The sequence below is a fragment of the Culicoides brevitarsis genome, chromosome 3 (assembly GCF_036172545.1).
Source record: "Culicoides brevitarsis isolate CSIRO-B50_1 chromosome 3, AGI_CSIRO_Cbre_v1, whole genome shotgun sequence".
Classification (NCBI taxonomy): domain Eukaryota; kingdom Metazoa; phylum Arthropoda; class Insecta; order Diptera; family Ceratopogonidae; genus Culicoides; species Culicoides brevitarsis.
Window position 1 is genome coordinate 26,626,732 of NC_087087.1, and position 19,076 is coordinate 26,645,807.

General features: G+C 31.5%; 3 protein-coding genes across 3 annotated transcripts; 1 reads left to right on the plus strand and 2 right to left on the minus strand.

Annotated features, from left to right (window-relative positions):
* Positions 1-142: 142 nt before the first annotated feature.
* LOC134834984 (uncharacterized) lies at positions 143-9,136 on the minus strand. Its single transcript, XM_063849822.1, has 7 exons — positions 9,071-9,136; positions 2,545-3,351; positions 1,256-1,376; positions 1,000-1,137; positions 911-942; positions 430-850; positions 143-372 (listed from the first exon to the last, which is right to left on the minus strand). Exons 2-7 carry the CDS (start codon positions 3,067-3,069, stop codon positions 254-256), a joined length of 1,356 nt encoding a protein of 451 aa, XP_063705892.1. The 5' UTR covers positions 3,070-3,351; positions 9,071-9,136; the 3' UTR covers positions 143-253.
* Positions 9,137-11,684: 2,548 nt separating this feature from the next.
* Positions 11,685-13,851, plus strand: LOC134835012 (uncharacterized). Its single transcript, XM_063849858.1, has 4 exons — positions 11,685-11,787; positions 12,267-12,497; positions 12,563-12,653; positions 12,856-13,851. Exons 2-4 carry the CDS (start codon positions 12,278-12,280, stop codon positions 13,529-13,531), a joined length of 987 nt encoding a protein of 328 aa, XP_063705928.1. The 5' UTR covers positions 11,685-11,787; positions 12,267-12,277; the 3' UTR covers positions 13,532-13,851.
* Positions 13,852-15,305: 1,454 nt separating this feature from the next.
* Positions 15,306-18,510, minus strand: LOC134833676 (protein 60A). The gene is made up of 5 exons (XM_063848083.1): positions 18,069-18,510; positions 17,668-17,828; positions 17,422-17,608; positions 16,803-17,358; positions 15,306-15,643 (listed from the first exon to the last, which is right to left on the minus strand). Exons 1-5 carry the CDS (start codon positions 18,299-18,301, stop codon positions 15,518-15,520), a joined length of 1,263 nt encoding a protein of 420 aa, XP_063704153.1. The 5' UTR covers positions 18,302-18,510; the 3' UTR covers positions 15,306-15,517.
* Between the last annotated feature and the right edge of the window lie 566 nt (positions 18,511-19,076).

Genomic DNA, 19,076 nt, shown 5'->3' on the forward strand with positions numbered 1-19,076 from the left:
ATATGTATATAGAAAAAAAAAATATTTAGATCAAAAATCTACAATCCGATAAACTTTCTGAATCAAACTCTAAATTTTACAAAAAGATTCATTTTTTTACGATTTAAAGCACATATTTCAAAATAAACATTTATTCACATCTTTAATTAAATAACATTTAAATCAAGGGTTTTTAGCACAATTTTTTTAAACATTCTTAAAATTAACGAAAAATATACATTTAATACTCGGGTGATTCTTAAAACATTTAAACTTAAGTCTGATTCAATCTCACTGACGTATATCGCCTCGTTCGATTTCTATAAGAGATAGCAAAGATCACCGTAAACACAATCGCTGCCAGGAATCCAAGCCCATTTAATATCAACAAAACTGAAAAACATAAAAAAATTAACTGAAAGATCTTCAAAAAACGAGAAAAATTCTCACCTAAAATAACATAATACCAAATTCCAGCAACTTCATGACAACTCAAGTCCCGATAATGTATCTCAAAGCCGGCACTTGTTTCGTTAAACGAGACATTTCGTATTTCTCCGTTACTTCCGTTGTTGTTCGAGATCATTGTGTTAAAGTCCTGCGTCATGTTCCGTCGATCCCCGAAGAGACAAATGCAACTGGAGCTTGCGATCAAAAGATTTTCCGGAAGGCATTCTTTTTCGTTGGAATTTAGCGTTGTAAAGTGAATTGCACCGTAGATGAAAGCAAGGGACGAACAGAAAATGGTGATGATCAAAAGGACGGCGCAGTTGATTTTGAGGAAGGTAAAGTAGTTTTCTTTGATGCAATTTGCTTGGGTTTGGGCTTTGAACTCCGTGACCCCCATCACGACAATGCCACAAATGAAAAGCTATAAAAAATTATTTTTAAAAGGAATTTAAACAATTAAGAGAAAAGACAACAAACTTACAACAATGCCGCTCCAAAAACAATTATCCTTAGCTGTAATGAGGGAAAAAGTGAGAAAAAAAAGAGACAAAAATACAATAAAACTCTTACCTGAAGTATTAGGTGCCCATAAAAGAATGCCAAGACAAATTGTGCCAATAAGTAGTCCCGACACCAACAATGCCGTATAGCATATTCTTGCAAGTAGTCGGCAATCAATATCCAATGCATAAATATTTCGATTACTACCTGCAAGCACGAACAAGTGTTTATTAGTTTATTTGTTTTTTTCGGGTAAATACTTGAGGCAAATGACAAAACATTGGAAAAGGTAAGGAGGTAATAAATAATTGAACGATGAAATTACCTTCCATGTTCTTGAGCACTAACATTCGACTGTGACGCAAACTACTTCGTGTTGGCTTATGACGACCACCGATATTTGTCTTGCTGATATTTTGAGGTACTGTAGTGCTCATGTAAACTGCCTAAAATATGAAATTTTCGTTAAAGAATTATTTTTAGATCAGATTTCACAGAAAGTTGCTGGGCAAAGCAACTTTTTGAGTTAAAATCGTCAAAAATGTTATCTTTCTACCATTTTTAACACCATATCACATCACCTGCGTTTCATCGAAAAAATAAATGGCATGAGATTTTTTGATGGTTTTGTGTTATTTAAGCCTAAAGTAGTCCAAAAAATCTAAATTAAATTAATTAAAGTTAATTAATTAAAATTCTAGTACGAACCAAAGTGTTTCTATGCCTTTTCAAGGAGATCGGGTATGTCAAAGAGGTACTTAAAAATACCAAGATCCACTAAAAAATTTCAAAAATCTCAAAAGCTCGTTCCAGAATTTTGACATTAGGTTTTTTGGACTACTTTATGCCTAACTAACACAAAACCATCAAAAATCTTATGCCATTAGGTTAAGTTCGAGGATGCATCACCGCGGTTCAAAGACCTATTCTTCATAAAAATCTTATGCTATTTATTTTTCGATTAAATGCTGATATTGGGTGATGTTTAAAAAAACAACCCTCAAAATTTGGCTTCTGTGAAAAATATTAGTTGCTTTAAGTAAATTTTTTCGCATAAACATTTCGTATACGTTTTTAGGCTACAGTAGGACAACATTTTTCGCTTTTACGAAAAATTTTATCTTTAAATAACGGATTTCATAGATATTTGATGTTTTCTAAAAAATGATTTTTGTATGAAAATTGAAATTTGTTTCATATAGACCTTCGTATCTATGAAACCCGTGAAGATAAAAATTTTCTTAAGAGCGAAAAATGTTGTCCTACGGTAGCCTAACAAAAACTTATATGCGAAAAAAATTACCGAAAGCAACTAATATTTTTCAAAGAAGCATGTTTTGAGAAAAAAAAGCATTTTAAAAAAACTTATGATCGCTACTGTAAATTTGGTGAGCTATGAAAGAATTTTCTTGAAGCAAAGCTTAATAATTTTAAGAAACATGTATTATTAGAATTAAGAAATAGCCATTAAGAGGAAATCAAAAGATGGGTTTTTATGCCGGCGGTCATCTATTAATGGCTTTTTCACCCCAAATAGTATAAGACTGATACCACTTGAATTGTCGAAATAAATAAACTAAACTAAACAATCTTTGAAGTTAAAAAATTACATACCTGTGATGGCGAGCTACTTTCATTCAAATAACTCTGACTGAGACTCGTGTCATTTGTATCATCAACCAACAACGTTATCTGCTTCTTACTACTCCCATTATTACTACTATTACTTCCATTCAGACTAGACACCGGAGTTTCCTTCTTCGCATCTTGTTGCAGTTTACTTGCCACAGGCGTTGTTACTTTCGGCGTTTGACTTTCCTGCTCGCCCATTAACGGCAGATTTTCGTCCTTTGGTGCGCCATTGCTGTTTGGCTTGTGCAAACCGAAAAATATCGATTTGGCATCGCTAATAACGGATTTATTGAATGACGTGGGCGCCTCACTTTTCGCCGGATTTATATCGTCAAACTGGAATTTGATGTCCTTGAACATGAGTTCGTCCTGCGTGCGATTACTTTCGTTACTTGCGGTCGAAGTGGCGACGACTGGTGGATTTGTGCCTATCACTGATACGGATGCCAAGTTATCGTACTGCGACAAAGGTCGTTTATCGTTTGACGATTTGTCTGTCATTTTCATGCAAATTTGAGTGATGCTATTCACAAAGCTCGTTTTTTTTAGATCACGCACATGCCTTTGTTAAAGCTTATTGTGCAAGAGAGAGTCTTTTGTTCAGGTAATTATAGTTTTTTTTTTTGAGTTAAACACAATGTTACAAGTTACACTTTGTAAATTTAATTTTTTATCATTTTAACATGGTTTCATGTTCACAATTTTCCTCATTTACTATTAATTACTTTTCATGTCCACTAGAATAGATGTTAATAATCGGTGTGACTGATGACAACGATGAGATGAGCTCTGAAATGGATTAAAAATACAGGTAAATGTCGGATTTTAATAGAATTTTAAATGAAGTTTTTTATTTTAGCCCGAATTACTATGCAAATATTTGTTCAAGAATTTTCAAGTAACATGATGCATACATTATCATAAAAAAGTAGAACACAAACAAAGAAAAAAGTGTGTCAGGAAATTTTCAGGGCTCTTCTGTTTCTCATTAAAATCGTCAAAAGACTCTCTTTTTCTAAATTCGAACAAAATTCAACGTAACGCATGATCGATTCAATGTTTATAAGATGAGCACCGTCTACTAATGCATCGATCGGATGTTCTAAATATCGTCTGTTTATACGTTCATTGATCGTTAGGTCATTTAATTACAATTCGTGTTTCATGCCAACGACGTTTATTTTTACAAAGTTCGTTATTATTGCCTCGAATTATGTTCAAAGCTGTTGGGAAAACAAACAAAAACTGTATTCGGAAACGAGAAATTCCCCTTTAGCTTTAAATATTTCCATGCACATGACAATTTTCTCATGTACGTTCATTAAATTTTCATTCGGGTATATATTTTAATGACACAGCAGCGTTTCAATGTATATGGATGAAAAACAATAAAACAATATTAATATGTCACTCGAGACAAGTTAATGCAGTGAGGAAAAATATATTAAGAAGAAGAATATCTTGTCAAATGCAGATTGGATCACGTTGCGTCATCAAACAAGACATGAGGAGCGTAAAAAAGCATCTTGCAACACACAAATAAAGTTATTACTTGGGAAATTATTCTGTTATTGTCTCAAGTCGGAGTGGAGGAGTAACTCAATCACGTAACATTCCAAACCAACAATCAACTGAAGAATTGTTCAAGGTCAGTATACATGAGAATTATTTGTTGCATGCACTTTATGATTATAATATTACTCAAGCAAATATTCATTTCTGCTACTGTTTCGTATGTGGGTAAGTAATTTGAATATTTTCATATTAAACGAGACCGAAATTTCAACAAGTAGCAGAACATTAATATTTTTTTTATATTTTTGCAGCATTTGTCAGGAAATGATACAACGGAAGGATTTTTTGCATACTCTTCAGGGAAATTATTCACATTCCAGAATGAGTTTCGCCTTAAAATTCACATAAAAATTACGAATCAGTCATGCTCGAAGTTCTCTTGGTAAGTCAGATTATTGAAATGAATCAGACAAAAATATGTGAATTCTTATTTTTTTCTTTTTTGTACATTAATTAAGGTTGGTCATTGTTTTAAAAGTTCTTTTTTTAGGCACACGTTTCCAAATAATTTATTCGAATAAAAACTTCACATGACAAATATCGGTCAAGCCACACAGAAGACGAGAAAAAAAATTAATTGATATTCGATACTGATGACTGTCTGATCAAAAAGTCACCCGTTTATACATAAATAATCTCGAATTAGTTGAGTGAGTCAATGGATGGAGTAAAAAAGGCATTAAAATATGTTGAAAATTGAATCAGCTTTAAAATATTCACAACTTCCGACAAGGGGCTCGTCTTTCGAAATGAATGACGTAAACTTCTTTTGTCAATCTGTGAGTTGTTTATGAGTTCGAAATTTAACACGTATTTATGCGTTTTTTATCTAAGTAGATTATTTTTTATGAATATGGAAAAATATCAATTTAAATTTAATTTGATTTGATTGTTGGACTATTGTTTTAAAAAATACATGCATTTTGCTCATCAGAGGCGTACCTAGATTAAAACGGATTGAACGGGACAAAGCAAAAATTAAGATTATATAATGAAATCTAAGCGTTTGGGATTCTAAGATTTATCAATTAAAAGAAATCAAATGGATTTTCAAGCTTTGGGACTCGTAAGTATTAATTTCTTTATGTCTAAGTTTCAGGTTTGCAAGGATCTAAAATTTTAAATTCACTTACTAGATGTCTGAAAAATCAAATGCTTCAGGTACAAAGACGCGGATAATTCACTTAGAACTACTTTTCAAGAAGCTTAATTAAGCCTGGTCAAAGTATCACTGATGAACGTTATCAGAGTGTAATTATTCTTGCTACTTACAAGAGGAAATAAGAAAAAAAGTTCAATATCTATCTACTATAGAACAATTAGCCCTGATGTTTCTTTTGTACATGTTTCCGGTGGCCGTCGCAAGAAGGAAGGACCTTTACTTGAGAAGGATGACGAAAACTATGAATAAAGTTTTGAAAAGATTTTTCAATGCTTCAATCTTTTTTTGCCCCAAAATGAAAATTAGTTTTGTAGCCAACGGTTTTAAACCTGTTGTTGCGCCTTAACAATAAATTACTATAGAACAATTATGTTTCCAGGCAACAAATATCAGCATAGAACGATATTTTTAAAATGTATAAATTTCTTTGCACTTTCAAATTCTAAGCAAAAATTATTAAGTACGCCTCTGAATCATGTAGCCAATATACATACAGATGTCGTATATGAAAAAATATTTTGCTTTTCACATTACCCCTTTAGGCCATCAAAAAGTTTCGACAGCCCTGTTTAAATATTCACGAGTATAAATATTTAATAAGGAATTTCAGACAAATTGGATTTTGTCAGAATTTTAAAAAAAATCTGTACATTCACTCAATTCCATAAAATTTTGTCTCATTTTTCATTTAGTGAATGTTAGGAGGTTTTTTATGAGGAAACTCCAAATTTTTTTGAAACAAAACGTAATAAATTTTATTTATCCACTCACACCCACAACCTATCACCGAACCACGAACATTAACATAACATATTCCGCTTTCGTGTCAATTGTTCATTTTATTTTATTTTATATTGTTTGTTGCTTTTTTGATAGTAATAATAGTATTTAAATTGTAGTTTTAACTGTGTATTTGTTGTTCATTGTCGTAGGTTTGTGACGCTGCTTCAAAACAAGGCACTTGTGCCATCAATTATTGCCGAAGAACGAAGTTGAAACGGAAATTTACTTTGCTACAACAACCGTTTTGAATACTAAATCAGTGTTTTTTTTGTGAATGGCAGGAATTCAAAAGACCAGTTTAGAACGGAATTGACGAAAGTGGTCGAAACCAAATGAAATTAGACACAAAAAAAATATTTGGAAAGAAAGTTAAGGTGATGCCTTCCGTTTTCCGATGGTCATTTGAATAATAATGATTAGGGATGGTTAAAGTACAGCCTTTTACGTTACATTGATTGACATTAATAGAAATTGCTGTGAATAATTAATTAAGGAAATTTCCTTTTACTGCATTGAACCCCATGGTTTCTTGGAATTTCGTAATGATAAGAGCTAGAACTGCACCTCATTACGCGAAAACCTTCATTTTGTCACAAATAACTGCATTTTTTGCGTCAATTTATTCGTTCAACTGTTTACCATTTACGTGCATTTTCGAACATATAAGGTCAATACAGTCCAACGCAAATCTGGTATTACATCACCTTCGTCATCGTATCTTGTGTTTTAGAAACAAGTGAATTGAATTTCGTTAAGAAAACAAACAAACAAAAGGTTTTCATCTCCTACAGGCATTTTGTATTAGCTTAGCTGGGTTTTTAAAGTAAAGATATTAAAGATAAAGGAAAGGCACGAGTTACCTTGAGAACGTTGTGTTAAATCACCATATCGCCATTTTAAGGCATAAAATGGCAAAAAAATTAAAATTTCACAGCTGATGCGCACAGAATTTGCTGCAATTCCAAGTAAATAACAATAATCAGCAAGCAGCTGGTGGAATGTTAATTTTATTCATTTTCGTGAGCAAGTGTGTTAATTTGCATCTTCAACAAAACAAACTAATAATAATTGAAAAATCTCGTAGATTTTTTGAATTTTTTTTTTTGTTATTCAGGCCGATACAATAGTTGAAGATGTTTTGAATTTCTTGCATCAGCATCTTTAATTCAACCTGTGATATGAGTGACATTGAATTACCAAAAATTAGCTTTAAGAAGAATTTGAAGCTACTCTTTGCACCTTACAGTTTCATCCTGTGATCACTCTAACCAAATAAAACACTCCAACTAGGCTTGAGGGAGGACTGTGATATATTCAATGGCAACGGATCAAATGGCGCACGACTAACAAAATTGAAATGTGAAAGAAAAGATGAGGTTTTTAAAGCTTAATTATGCTTTATGATCCTCTTAAACTGAACTATTAGATCTTGAAAACGTATTTTCAGATCTTGAAAACAAGCTTATAGATCTTGAAAATAAATTCTTAGATCTCGAAATTAAATTTTTAGATCCCGACATAGAATTTTTAAATCTAAAAATCAACTTTTTGTTTTTCTAAACGAATTTTTAAATCCATAACATGAAATTTTTAGTTCCTAAAATGAGATTTTGAAAAGAAGTTGCAAAAAATTTTATTTTTTTTAATAAGTATAAGTTCTGATAGTTCTGTAAATTTATTATTGTATCAACCTGATAGATCAACATACCATATTTAGCATTTATTCAACTTAACTTTTTTGCGAAGGAGTTACTCATTAGCATTTTAGTGAAAATTTTAATCAACTAACTTTTCCGTCATAGTTGCGAACTACGTTATTAATGTATTTTTAATTCAAATTATTATTTTTACGGTTCAAACCACCACTTGGCTTTTTGTGTAAGAAAAAATTCACATTTTTGTCGTAACCACATCATGATACATCATATTTGTGAAACATCATAAATTATTAGCCATTTTTTGTTGTTAGTCACAAACACTTGCTTTGGATTACACAACAAATTGCTGTTTTTTTGTGTCTGAGAAACAATAATAGCAAATCATAAAAATTTATTTGACAAGATAGTTTATTAACTTTTTTATTTATTTTTAGATAAATAAATAAAAAAAAGTGATTTAACGTTAATCCTGGATTAAACATTGAAGCTTTCCAAACATTCAATCAATCAATCTTTTGATGAATCATTTCCATTCCATCCACGCATGTAACGGCTTAATTTACCACCAAAGAATTTTACTTTTTAAATCGACCGCAACTCATTAACTTTTGTTTTTTTTTTAGATTTCTATTGTAGCAGGAACGAATCGGAGAGTTGACCTTCAAAAACACATTATTACACGAGCTTATCGAACTTATCGTGTATCATCGTAACAAATCGAACAAAAATTACATAGAACAACTTTTTTGTTTTTCGAGTTACGATGAAAAAAAAATAACGATTATCTTCATTCACTATTATTATTACACGCGTAATGTACCTTCACTAATAACAGAAAAATTACGACAAAAGAGAAACCGGTCGTAATTCACTTTTTTTTTTGTTTATGTTGATTCACTGTAAGTAACACACTTTTGCCAGGAGTTTCATAAATTAACATCTTTCACGTAAATAATTTTTTTTAGTCATGAAATGCGTAAGTAGGCTAAATTTCTTTCCAATGATGATGGTTTACTTAACAATAAAAATCTAATCAGTTTGAACATGTGTCTCAAACTACGCTATATTGTTTGTAAGAAATCAAAACATAAAAGTCATAAAGATAAAAGAACTTTGTGATCGGTTTTTTTTTTGTGTTTCAACACTTTTTTTCAATTATTCTTGGATGCACTTCGTTCGTTTGTTAATAAAACTTTAATCACAATTAAAAGTTCAATTTGATTCCAAAACAAATCGATCGATGCATGAATGAAAAATTAAATATTTATTTACTACTCATTGCATCAATTTCGTTGTAACCAAGAGATTTAACTGGTTTTATTATTATTACCTTCTTTCTTTCTTTTTATTTAATTTTTTTTCTTTATTTTTCAGATTTCCGACCGTTCCGAACGACATTCAATTCAACACTGATTCGAATAAGTTTTAACGAACGATACGTGCGTGTTTCGTTAAAATAAAAAATACAAAATCGTTTCTCTCTTCGTAGGTATGTAGCACATACTATTTCATTCAGTTACCGGCATTTGTTTTGTACAAATGTTGTGGAATGTTTCTCTGGTCGTTCTACCTGCATGTCGTTTCTGCAGGTACGTTGATAGTAAATTGAATGATGATAAAAGAAGAAGAGAGAGGATTGAATTGGATTATATGCAAAAATAAATACAAAATATGAAGTTTATTTGCATTTGGAACAATAGAGGAGCTATTCGTGCATGATGCTCGTCAATAAGGTAAACAACGACAATAAAAGACAAACAAAAACGCATGAAATTTATTTTGCGCGCTGTTTTTTTTTGCTCTGATGATGACAATGAATGACGTAGGTATGCGATTCCCCTTTAATTTTTGTTTTATTTTTTTAGTGAGCATAGTTTTTGTTGAATGAGAACAATTGAAAATCGTGAAGACGCGGGAACAATGAAAAAGTGTTTAACGGGCTTTGAAAGAAAAAAGTTAACAATGGTCATGAATCACGACTTCCCCGGACAACTTAAAACCTACCCGAACAAGTTTTTTTTTTAAAACAAGAAATGAAGTCTCGAATGAAGTATACAAAAACGTAACGTATGTAAGTATTTGAAATTGTTTGAAATGTCGAATCATTCGACGTTTTTGTCGTTTTCGATGTTTCAAAAGTTTCCGTTAAAATTTCTTACCTGATTTTTATTTTATAGGTTAAGGATGTGAAAACTTTGCACCCGATGTTGTCCCGTTGAATCAGTACAGAAACAATTTCTGCTATTTGCTCTAAGAAATTTTTTTATCTTTAGAAAACTTCTAAATATGGATACACTTGAAAAAAGAAGAACGGACTTCGACTTCAAGTTCGCTTTTGACTTGATAAGAAAAAGAATCAACTACCAACAACTGCCAAAGTATTCGTCAAGATTTTTTACTTACGTTAAGATCTCCAGCGTGCACTTCATCAGTCGTCCATAACTCCGTCATCTATAAAGGTGTATTGTTGTACAATATAATGTCTGACGAAATTGTGATCGATCACCAAAATGTGAAAAACTTTAAGAACGCACTGAAAGACTAACATCACACTAAATCACGAAATATCGTACAATTTAAGACAACGTCGATTTTTATATGTCCCATTACATGACTGCCAGTTTACTTTCAATGAGCCTATCAACAGAATATCAAGAACATTTAATCATTTCGCTCATTATTTTATAGGATGATGAATCAAGCAGGGAGGTTTTTGAAGACGAAGATGAGAAACATAAACTGACTTTTATAAATTTTTTTTATGTATCATTAAAAAAAATGATGCTACCAGAACTCGGCATTGGATAAGTTGATCAGACTCTTTGTCGAGAAAATTTCTTTGTCTGAAGCTATCTTCTAAGACACAAACAAAAACAAGTACCCAAAAAAATATTTAATCCGCCTCTACAAGTTTTTCCCATTTTCAAAGGTACGATGATTTACATATTCCCATAACACCCAAACTTTTTCCATTATTCCATATTTAGGCCGCCACACAATGTCACATAGATGAATTTATCTATCTCTCTCTCTGTTTAACGAGGGCAATGATAACCTCTTAAATGACAATATCACCCCCATAAAACACAGAAAAACAATTTATGAAGGTGAACAGATGCTTTACTCTCTACACCTGAGTTCACCGTACTTTAAGGAAAAATCAGACAAATTGCATCATTTATTCAGAAGAAACTTTGTCTTGGTTGCTACATGACACGAATTTATGTGTCTTTGCAACTATGGAGTTAAATAGTGTGTGACAAGAACATTTATCGAAAAGCACTTTGACCGAAAAGGGTCGAGTTAAGTCTTAATGTAAGCGATCGGCGGCGATGATAGACGAATTTATCCACCCTTTAAGCAGTCACGTGATGTTTGCCTATTGCGATTTCCGTTAAAAATCAATTTCGAATAAATTACCATGCACGTCCCCCGCGTCATCTGTGCGTTATAACCCACTTCTTGGCTACCCCTAATTTATTCAATCCATTCATTATCAACAATAGTTATTTATTACTATTTTTTCCGACTCCCAAAAATAAACACTCCGGTATCTCAATTATTCATCGCGTATCAGAGAATAATAATCAAGTACAAGAGAACCAACAAACATAACAATGCAAGTATTTTGGTAAACACACAAGGGAAACATTCCAGCCGATTTGTGTGCGTACAGAACATACCCGGAAAATCGATAGACGTGCGTATGGGGTACCTACTATGCATTTTCCGCACTTTTGTATTCAATAATCAACAACAACATATGATAAACATATTTTTTTGTACATAATCGACGTCGTATATGTTATAATAATATTAGGGGTTGACGGAGGATGATTTCAGTGTTGTTCGGAATGTCTCGCATGCGCATTCCGCCATTCATTTTGTGTGTGTGCAACAGAGAACGATTTGTATTAAAAGTGTTTTATTGAGTTTTTTGTTGAATTGAACACACACACAGGTGAAATTTTAAAATTTGTTGACGAGAAAATTAACTTAAATTAGCTGGAGTCCACTACAAATCCATTGGATAACAGAAAATTGAAGGTAATTGTCGCAAGAAGTTGAATTGCAACCTGAAAATCGCGAAACAAAAGTGAATAACGGGAAATCACACAAAAAAAGTGGAAATTCTGTACAAAGTTTTGTCATGTTCACTGAACCGTGATGTTATTTGATAAATGTATTAATAAATGGTTGTCAGGACGTCGTTTGAAGACATCAACATTTCTCATACTTAACATTGACCATGAACGAAAAGGAAGTTTCCACAAGCACCGATAACTGTAAAAAACTTTAAAACGGGAATTTCGGTTCCAACAGGATGATTTTCCAATATGGCCGCCCCACTGAAAATCATTTCGTATGCAAACTTAATTAGTGTTTCTGTGTGCCATTTGGAGTTTCTCCAATTTTTCTCTTGCGTCGGTCGAGATTATTTTGCTTGGTTTGAATTAATTGCAATTGGATTGAGACACTGTCAAAGTGTTCAAAAGGATATTTACCGTTATTTTTTTGTTTTGCAGAACACATCCGAATGTCTTGCATTGATTGCATCGACAGTATGGAGCCTCCCCCTGATATGATAGAATCTATGCCACCGCCACCTTTGCCGTCATTCTTGCTTCCAAAGAAATCCGTCGGAGTCAGCGAATCGTCGCATCAGCTGTGTAGTAATAGCCATGGGCCCCTAATGTGTGAGAAATGGTCAAAGCGGGATTTTACGGGGCGGGAATTTATCGAGTTAACACAAAAAGGTGAGATTTTCAAAACTTACCGGGGTTTAAGTGTGGATTTTAATGCAGATTTATTTTTTTTTTAGATGATACGTGGCTGTATATTTCAGTGTTTACGGTTGTGGGAATTGTGGTGTTGTGTTCCATTGTAGCTTTTATTGTAATGAAATGTAGAAAGTAAGTCTTTAAATCTCTTCTAAAGGCATTCTATAGGCGAAAAATGGATCAAATTGATCTCTTAAAGGATCAGATTGACTTCTCGGGAGTCAAATTGAGTCGATTTGTTCCCTCAAGAGAGAATTTTGATCCTTTAAGAGATCAAATTGACCCGTTTTTTAGCATATAGGGCAGATTTTTAATGATTTTTGATTATTTTTAGGCATTATCACAGTCACGACCCGAAAAATAAACGACCGCCGCCCCTCGATGGCACGATACGAGGGCGCGACAACAAAACGGACACCTCGATGTCTGGCACAATGCTTTATCCCTTCGTTCCCAGTGCACATTACCAAAGTCACGGGCATGCCGCGGACAATCGAATGCTATGGGCCACCATAACGCCGCATGGCACACGACACTTTGTCTCGGAAACGTTTGTGCCGCAAGACGATCACTACGAAATTGTCGACTACCATCATCGGCATCAGCATCATGCACACGGAACGCCCTCAACGTCCTCCGAAAAACAGCCCGAATTACGTAAGAACAATCTCAAAACTTCATTTGAAAATTCAGGATTTGTTGATTTTGATTATGAAGATCCCACGCCACTCATGGAGTCATATAACACAGACGACATGGACTCGGGATACCAGGAGCCAAATAGCATCTATGAAGGAAGTGTTCGTGGGCAGTATGTCTCGTCGCCTACCTTCATTGAAAATCCGAATTTGGCGCCGCTGAATATGCACGTTCCACAATCGCCGCAACATCTCGACTCGGCATCGAGTCGAAGTAGTCTCGAAATTGGGACGCTGACCAATAATACAAGTAGGAAGGGGACAATCTCGCGACGAATTAGTGATTTACCAATTAGGAATGCAAGAGTATAGAACTCGCGACACTCACACACACAAAAAAAAAACACAAAAGACTTGAAACACAGAAGCAATGAGCAAGTAGAGGCTTGAGATTTTTGCTCAAAAGATTTTAACAAATTTTTTTGTACATTTTAGTCTAAAAATGAAAAAAAACTATGTCTGTACGTTTGGTAGAAATTCCCTCCTTCTCCCCTCCTCGTCCTCTCTTGGCAATATATATACAACACACGTAAGAATATTTGATGTCCGTGATATTATTTACTCTGTAATCTAAGATATTTAAAAGAAAGCTATAAAATATCATTTTTCGCTTCAAAATTTACGAATTTCGTTAGGCCGGTACAATAATCAAAAATGTTTTCGATTTCAGAAAACTCACTAACTGACCCGTAAACTTCGTTCTACTAAAGAAAGTTTTTTTTGAAAGTTACGAAGAAACTAACAATTTTAGATATTTTTTGTCAAAAAGTATTAAAATTCCTTTAAAATGAATTAAGAACTGTTGATTTTTCAAATTTTCATTATGAAAAGAAATTTTAAAGAAAACTGAAACTTTTGAAGTTAACTTTTTATTTTTTAAAAAATTTCTTGAATATTTACGAAAAATGTGACAAAATTAGTAAAATTCGTGAAAAATTAAGAAAATTTTGAAATTATAAAAAGTAGATTTCATTGCATACCACATGAGATGAATTTTCAGTTTTCATTTAAAATAAAATTATTTTCATATTAAAAATTTGATAAATTAAAATTATATCAGGGTTGCCAAATATTTGCAAATTATTTTTCTTTTCCTTATATTTTTTGAAATTTTTGATTATTTTTGATGCAATACGAACATTTTAAGGGATTATTTTCTTTAAATTCTCGTTTTGCACCAAAACCAATCAAAAAATCAATGAAATAAAGGAGACTATTGAAATTTTTTTTTGAGAACTTTGGCAACCCTGATATATAAAAAATCTGTTATTTTAATTTAAGTAATTTTTTATACTTTTTTGACAAAAAATTGAATATTTCGGAATTTTTAATATAGTTGAAAACATTTTAAAAATATTGTAAAATATGAAATCGGAAACATTTTCAATTATTGCAACGGCCTTAGTTGTTATGTTACGTTATTTTTGCCTTGTTTTCCATTAAATATTATTTATCTCCAAGGAAATTGGGATAAATATTACGTTACAAAAATAAAAGTAATACTCTGCTTGTACAATATAAATTAAAAAATGAACTTAATTTACAAAAAAAAGCGATAGTTACTCAGGTTAAGTTCCTTCGCGTATACCAAGCATTGAAGCTCTTTAAACGATATATATAAAAAAAATCTTAGAAATATTTACTAAATAATTAAGATAAGGCGATATTTTTTTAATTTGCAAGGAAGCTAAAAGAAAAATCCTTATTTTAATACAAGAAATTAGGAAGAAAAATTATATGACAAAAAAAAAAGAGTTACAATAATACGAAACTTATACAAGAGCTTTTTTATGAATCTTTTTATGAATCTTATTGTATATCGGTATAAAGATTCGATGTTTTTGATGAGTAATTATTATATTACAAGAATCTAGCGAGATATATAGAATCTAAGGCAATCCAATTGAATCAACAATTAGCTTGTAATGATAAGAATAAGACTATTGAAGAAAAAAAACGTTTAAATATACAGTAAATATGGCAACACTATTATAAAGAAAAAAAAATAAAAAGTAACATTTTAATGAATCAAAGTTGTATTTTTTTTTAATTATTTACATTTTTTTTATTCATATTTCAAAATTTTTATTTTATTAAATTAAAAAGTACATCCAAACGAGACGAGTAATTTTTCGTGTAAAAATGCAAAAATATGACACAATTTTCATAGATTTTACGTTTTAGGGCGTTATTTCTTACTTTTACAGGGGATAAAGAAGAGAATGAGAGTAGAATACTGCATTTTATTGTGAAATTGGATGAAGGCACATCGTCTTAAGTCTCATCGTTTCGCGCCACTTAATGGCATCCGCAACTTTTTACTACCATATTTTTGTATTTCTTCAAGTTTACGTTGGCGTCGTCCAAGTAGTAGAGCACGGAAATGGCGGAGAGTCGGGTTGGAGCGCAACATGGCTTCGGAACCTTAAAAAGAAAAATATAATAAAAATTTAATTAAAATTTTAAAATGTTTCCACATATACAGAAAATTTTTCAAAATTTAAAAAAATATATGATTTTCTCATATTGAAAAATATTCTAAAAATTTTTAAAATTTTCTGAAATTATTAAAAATTTTTAAGTTCTTCAAATGTTTGGAATTCCCTTAAACTTTTAATTTTTTTTTTTCGAAAGCTTTAAATTTCTCACAATTTTTATTTTTTTTTTAGTTTTTCAGTTTTCTCAAATTGTTAATTTTTCTAAAATTAAAATTTTTAAAAATTTATGATTTTTTTTAATTTCCCCATATTTTTAGAATTTATTCAAATAAATTAACTATTTTTAAATTAAGTATTTTTAAAATTTTCTCAAATTTAGAAATTTTCTTAATATTTATGATTTTAGTTTTTTTACATTTAAGATTCTCTAAAATTTCTTATAAAAATATCAATTTTATTCTAATTTCTAGAATTTCTTCAAGCTCTCGATATTTTGTGAATTTTTTGAAATTATTTAAAGTTTTTTAATTATTTTTTAAATTTTTAAGAATTGCTTCATTTTTTTTAAATTTTCCAAAAAATTTTAAATTTCCTTGAATTATGAAATAATTTTAATTTTTTTTTTCAAATTTTGTGGATTTCAAAATTTTTTAAACCTTCTTTTAGTTGTAGAGTTCATTTAAACAAATAAATTTTTCTGAAACTTAAAAATTTCTTTAATCTTTTAAGCTTCCTGAAACCATGAAATTGTATCAAATTTCCTCAAATTTTTAACTTCTCAATATTTTATTTTTTTCTAAATATTTTTTTAATTAAAAATTTTAAGAAATTTGAACAAATTGAGAAATTTTATTTGAAAATATTTTAAAAATTTATAAAAATTCAAAAAAAAATTTGAAAAATTTAAAAAAAATTTTGAAGAGATTCACGAAATATTAAAATTAAAAAAATTTTTTTTTTTTACTAAAATAAAGCATAGTAAAAAATTTTTTTTTAATTTTAATATTTCGTGAATCTCTTCAAAATTTTTTTTAAATTTTTCAAATTTTTTTTTGAATTTTTATAAATTTTTAAAATATTTTCAAATAAAATTTCTCAATTTGTTCGAATTTCTTAAAATTTTAAATCAAAAAAATTATTCTTACCCTTCCTGGATTCATCAAATGCACCAAAGTTTGAACAATTGCGTGATTTGTCGCATTCATGTGCGCATTTAGCGGGAAATTACATTCACCGCTGCAATAAAACGCTCCATAGCCATCAGGTGCAACTATCCAATCTTGCCATTTAAGATCCTTAAAGCTCACGTAAAGTGTCTGAATTTGGCAGCTTCGATGATTTTCGCCATGCATCAAGGGATTTCGCATCTCGGACCTTCCCTGCTTGTGACTATTTTTCCTTTTTGCGTTTCTTTTGACGCGCGTATGTTGCCGCTTGTGCGTCTGAATCATTTGTTGTCCCTTGAAAAATGCCACCATGAAGGGTTGATGCTCTTCGTCGCCACGCGATGAAATTAAACCAATTTCATCGAAACGAACATCGTGATCGGGATTATCTAAATTGCTGACACTGATGTACAAACCGCGATTTTTGTCTTTGTGCAAAATCCATTTGTCCAAAGTGCTTGTGACATTTACTTCGATCCATCCGTGATAGTCACTCGTGGTGTTGATGCTCGTTTGGAGGACGAGATCTTCTTCGCTGTTAATGAAAAATGTTTTTTTTAGAAAAAATTTAGAAAATTTAAAGAAAAAAATTTTTTACCCGCCAAATTCTGACACCGAAAACACGGAAATTTGATATTTTTGCGTTTGATTGCTCTTTTTGACCTTTGGGAGGTTTTTGTACATTCGCAATTCAGCCATCATGAGATGCGTATCGAGACTTATTTCGGAAATATCGAACCATAAACGACGTCCTCGTTCGTGACGAACTTCAGGAACGTGATGATCTACAAGAAAAAAATAATTTTCAGGTAAATTTCTTTAAAAATTTTCAAAAATTTCTTACTTTTTGTCAAAAATGTCATAATAATGTCACTTTGATCGATCGCTTTTTCATCCTCTTCCGTCAGAAAATTATCTTCAACACTTCGTGATCGTCTGGCATGAAGATTATTCTCGTCCTCGAGTTTCTGATAGATGTCCATCAAGAAGCGAGGAGCTGATTTTCTGCAAAAAAAATATTTTTTTTATCCAAACCAAGCAAATTATTTCAAAAAAAGCGTCGAATTCAGTCGTTCGTGCTCATTTCGTGAAACAAAACAGTTGCACTTCGACGAAAAAAGATCTGTTGAATAAACAATTTCATCTGAGATCTTCTCCAGAATCAATCTCGCTACTCTCGAGTATGTAAACAAAGAGTTGTTCGCATACATTAGCTAGCTTGACCATTTCAAGGTCGATTTTTACCTCAGTGACGGATGAATGTGTTTCCTCTTTGGTCTGTCTGGCAATCCGAGCAAGTCTAAAATCTCGTGTTCGACTTCCATCTGGTCCTCCAGCGAGAGTTCCTGGTGCAACACCGTCTTATCGAGCCCGTTGTCGATGTAAAAGCCAGACATCGAGGCGAATGCTCCTCCATTGAGACAACGATGATGTAGTAAATTGATTAAAAATACAAATAAAACGAGTATTTTGTTCATTTTTCGCACGTCGATTCGAAATTTCTTTTCAAAAAAAAAACGTCAATTTGAGGGAATTTTACGTTTTGTCTAAATCATAACAAAGTTAATTCGCACGCATAATTGTTTTATTATATGCTTGCTTTTTATATCGACTTGATCTCTTTCCTTCCCGTTTTTGTACTAATTTTTTCCTCCTCACAGATTTTTAAGTGGTTTAGCTTAACGCGCAGTCTACGACACACTAAATGGTCAGACTGAACTGAGAAATTTACTCTATGCACACAAACACAAATACACAGACAACATCTTGTTTTCGTCTTTTTCGTGTTCATTAAATAATTATTATTGAAAGCAAGGTATGGAGTGGGCATGGAACGAAACGTTTAATCGCATTTTACATCGATTTTTGTAAAGAATTTTAAAAATTTTCTGCACATTAAAATTTTTTGTGAATACAAATTTTGAATTTTTGACCCAGTAAACATTTAAAAATGTCTCCGCACTATATTTTTCAAAATGTTCACCCAGTATACATTCTCAATTTTGATCCAATGATCATTCTGAATTTTTGACCCAGTGTACATTCGAAAATGTCTACCCAGTGCATATTTTGAAACAAATACCCAGTACACATTTTTAATGTTGATCTTATCAAGATTCTGAACTTTTGTCCCAATGCACATTTTGAATAATTTGATTTTATCACAGTATTAATTTTTAATGTTATGCCATCACTCAAAGTTTTTATCCCAGTCCACATTTGATTCGGTCCCAAAACAAATTCTACTTTTTG

Bases quoted from the DNA above. Each gene is read 5' to 3' on its own strand.
- LOC134834984 (XM_063849822.1), bottom strand. From the start codon at position 3,069: ATGAAAATGACAGACAAATCGTCAAACGATAAACGACCTTTGTCGCAG. The intron at 1,377-2,544 runs GTATGTAATTTT...TTCATATTTTAG, and splicing joins AAAGTAGCTCGCCATCACAG to GCAGTTTACATGAGCACTAC. The intron at 851-910 runs GTAAGTTTGTTG...AATTTTTTATAG, and splicing joins GTTTTTGGAGCGGCATTGTT to CTTTTCATTTGTGGCATTGT.
- LOC134833676 (XM_063848083.1), bottom strand. From the start codon at position 18,301: ATGAACAAAATACTCGTTTTATTTGTATTTTTAATCAATTTACTACAT. The intron at 17,829-18,068 runs GTAAAAATCGAC...TTTTTTTTGCAG, and splicing joins CACATTCATCCGTCACTGAG to AAAATCAGCTCCTCGCTTCT. The intron at 17,609-17,667 runs GTAAGAAATTTT...TTTTTCTTGTAG, and splicing joins TATGACATTTTTGACAAAAA to ATCATCACGTTCCTGAAGTT.
- LOC134835012 (XM_063849858.1), top strand. From the start codon at position 12,278: ATGTCTTGCATTGATTGCATCGACAGTATGGAGCCTCCCCCTGATATG. The intron at 12,498-12,562 runs GTGAGATTTTCA...TTTTTTTTTTAG, and splicing joins TATCGAGTTAACACAAAAAG to ATGATACGTGGCTGTATATT. The intron at 12,654-12,855 runs GTAAGTCTTTAA...GATTATTTTTAG, and splicing joins ATTGTAATGAAATGTAGAAA to GCATTATCACAGTCACGACC.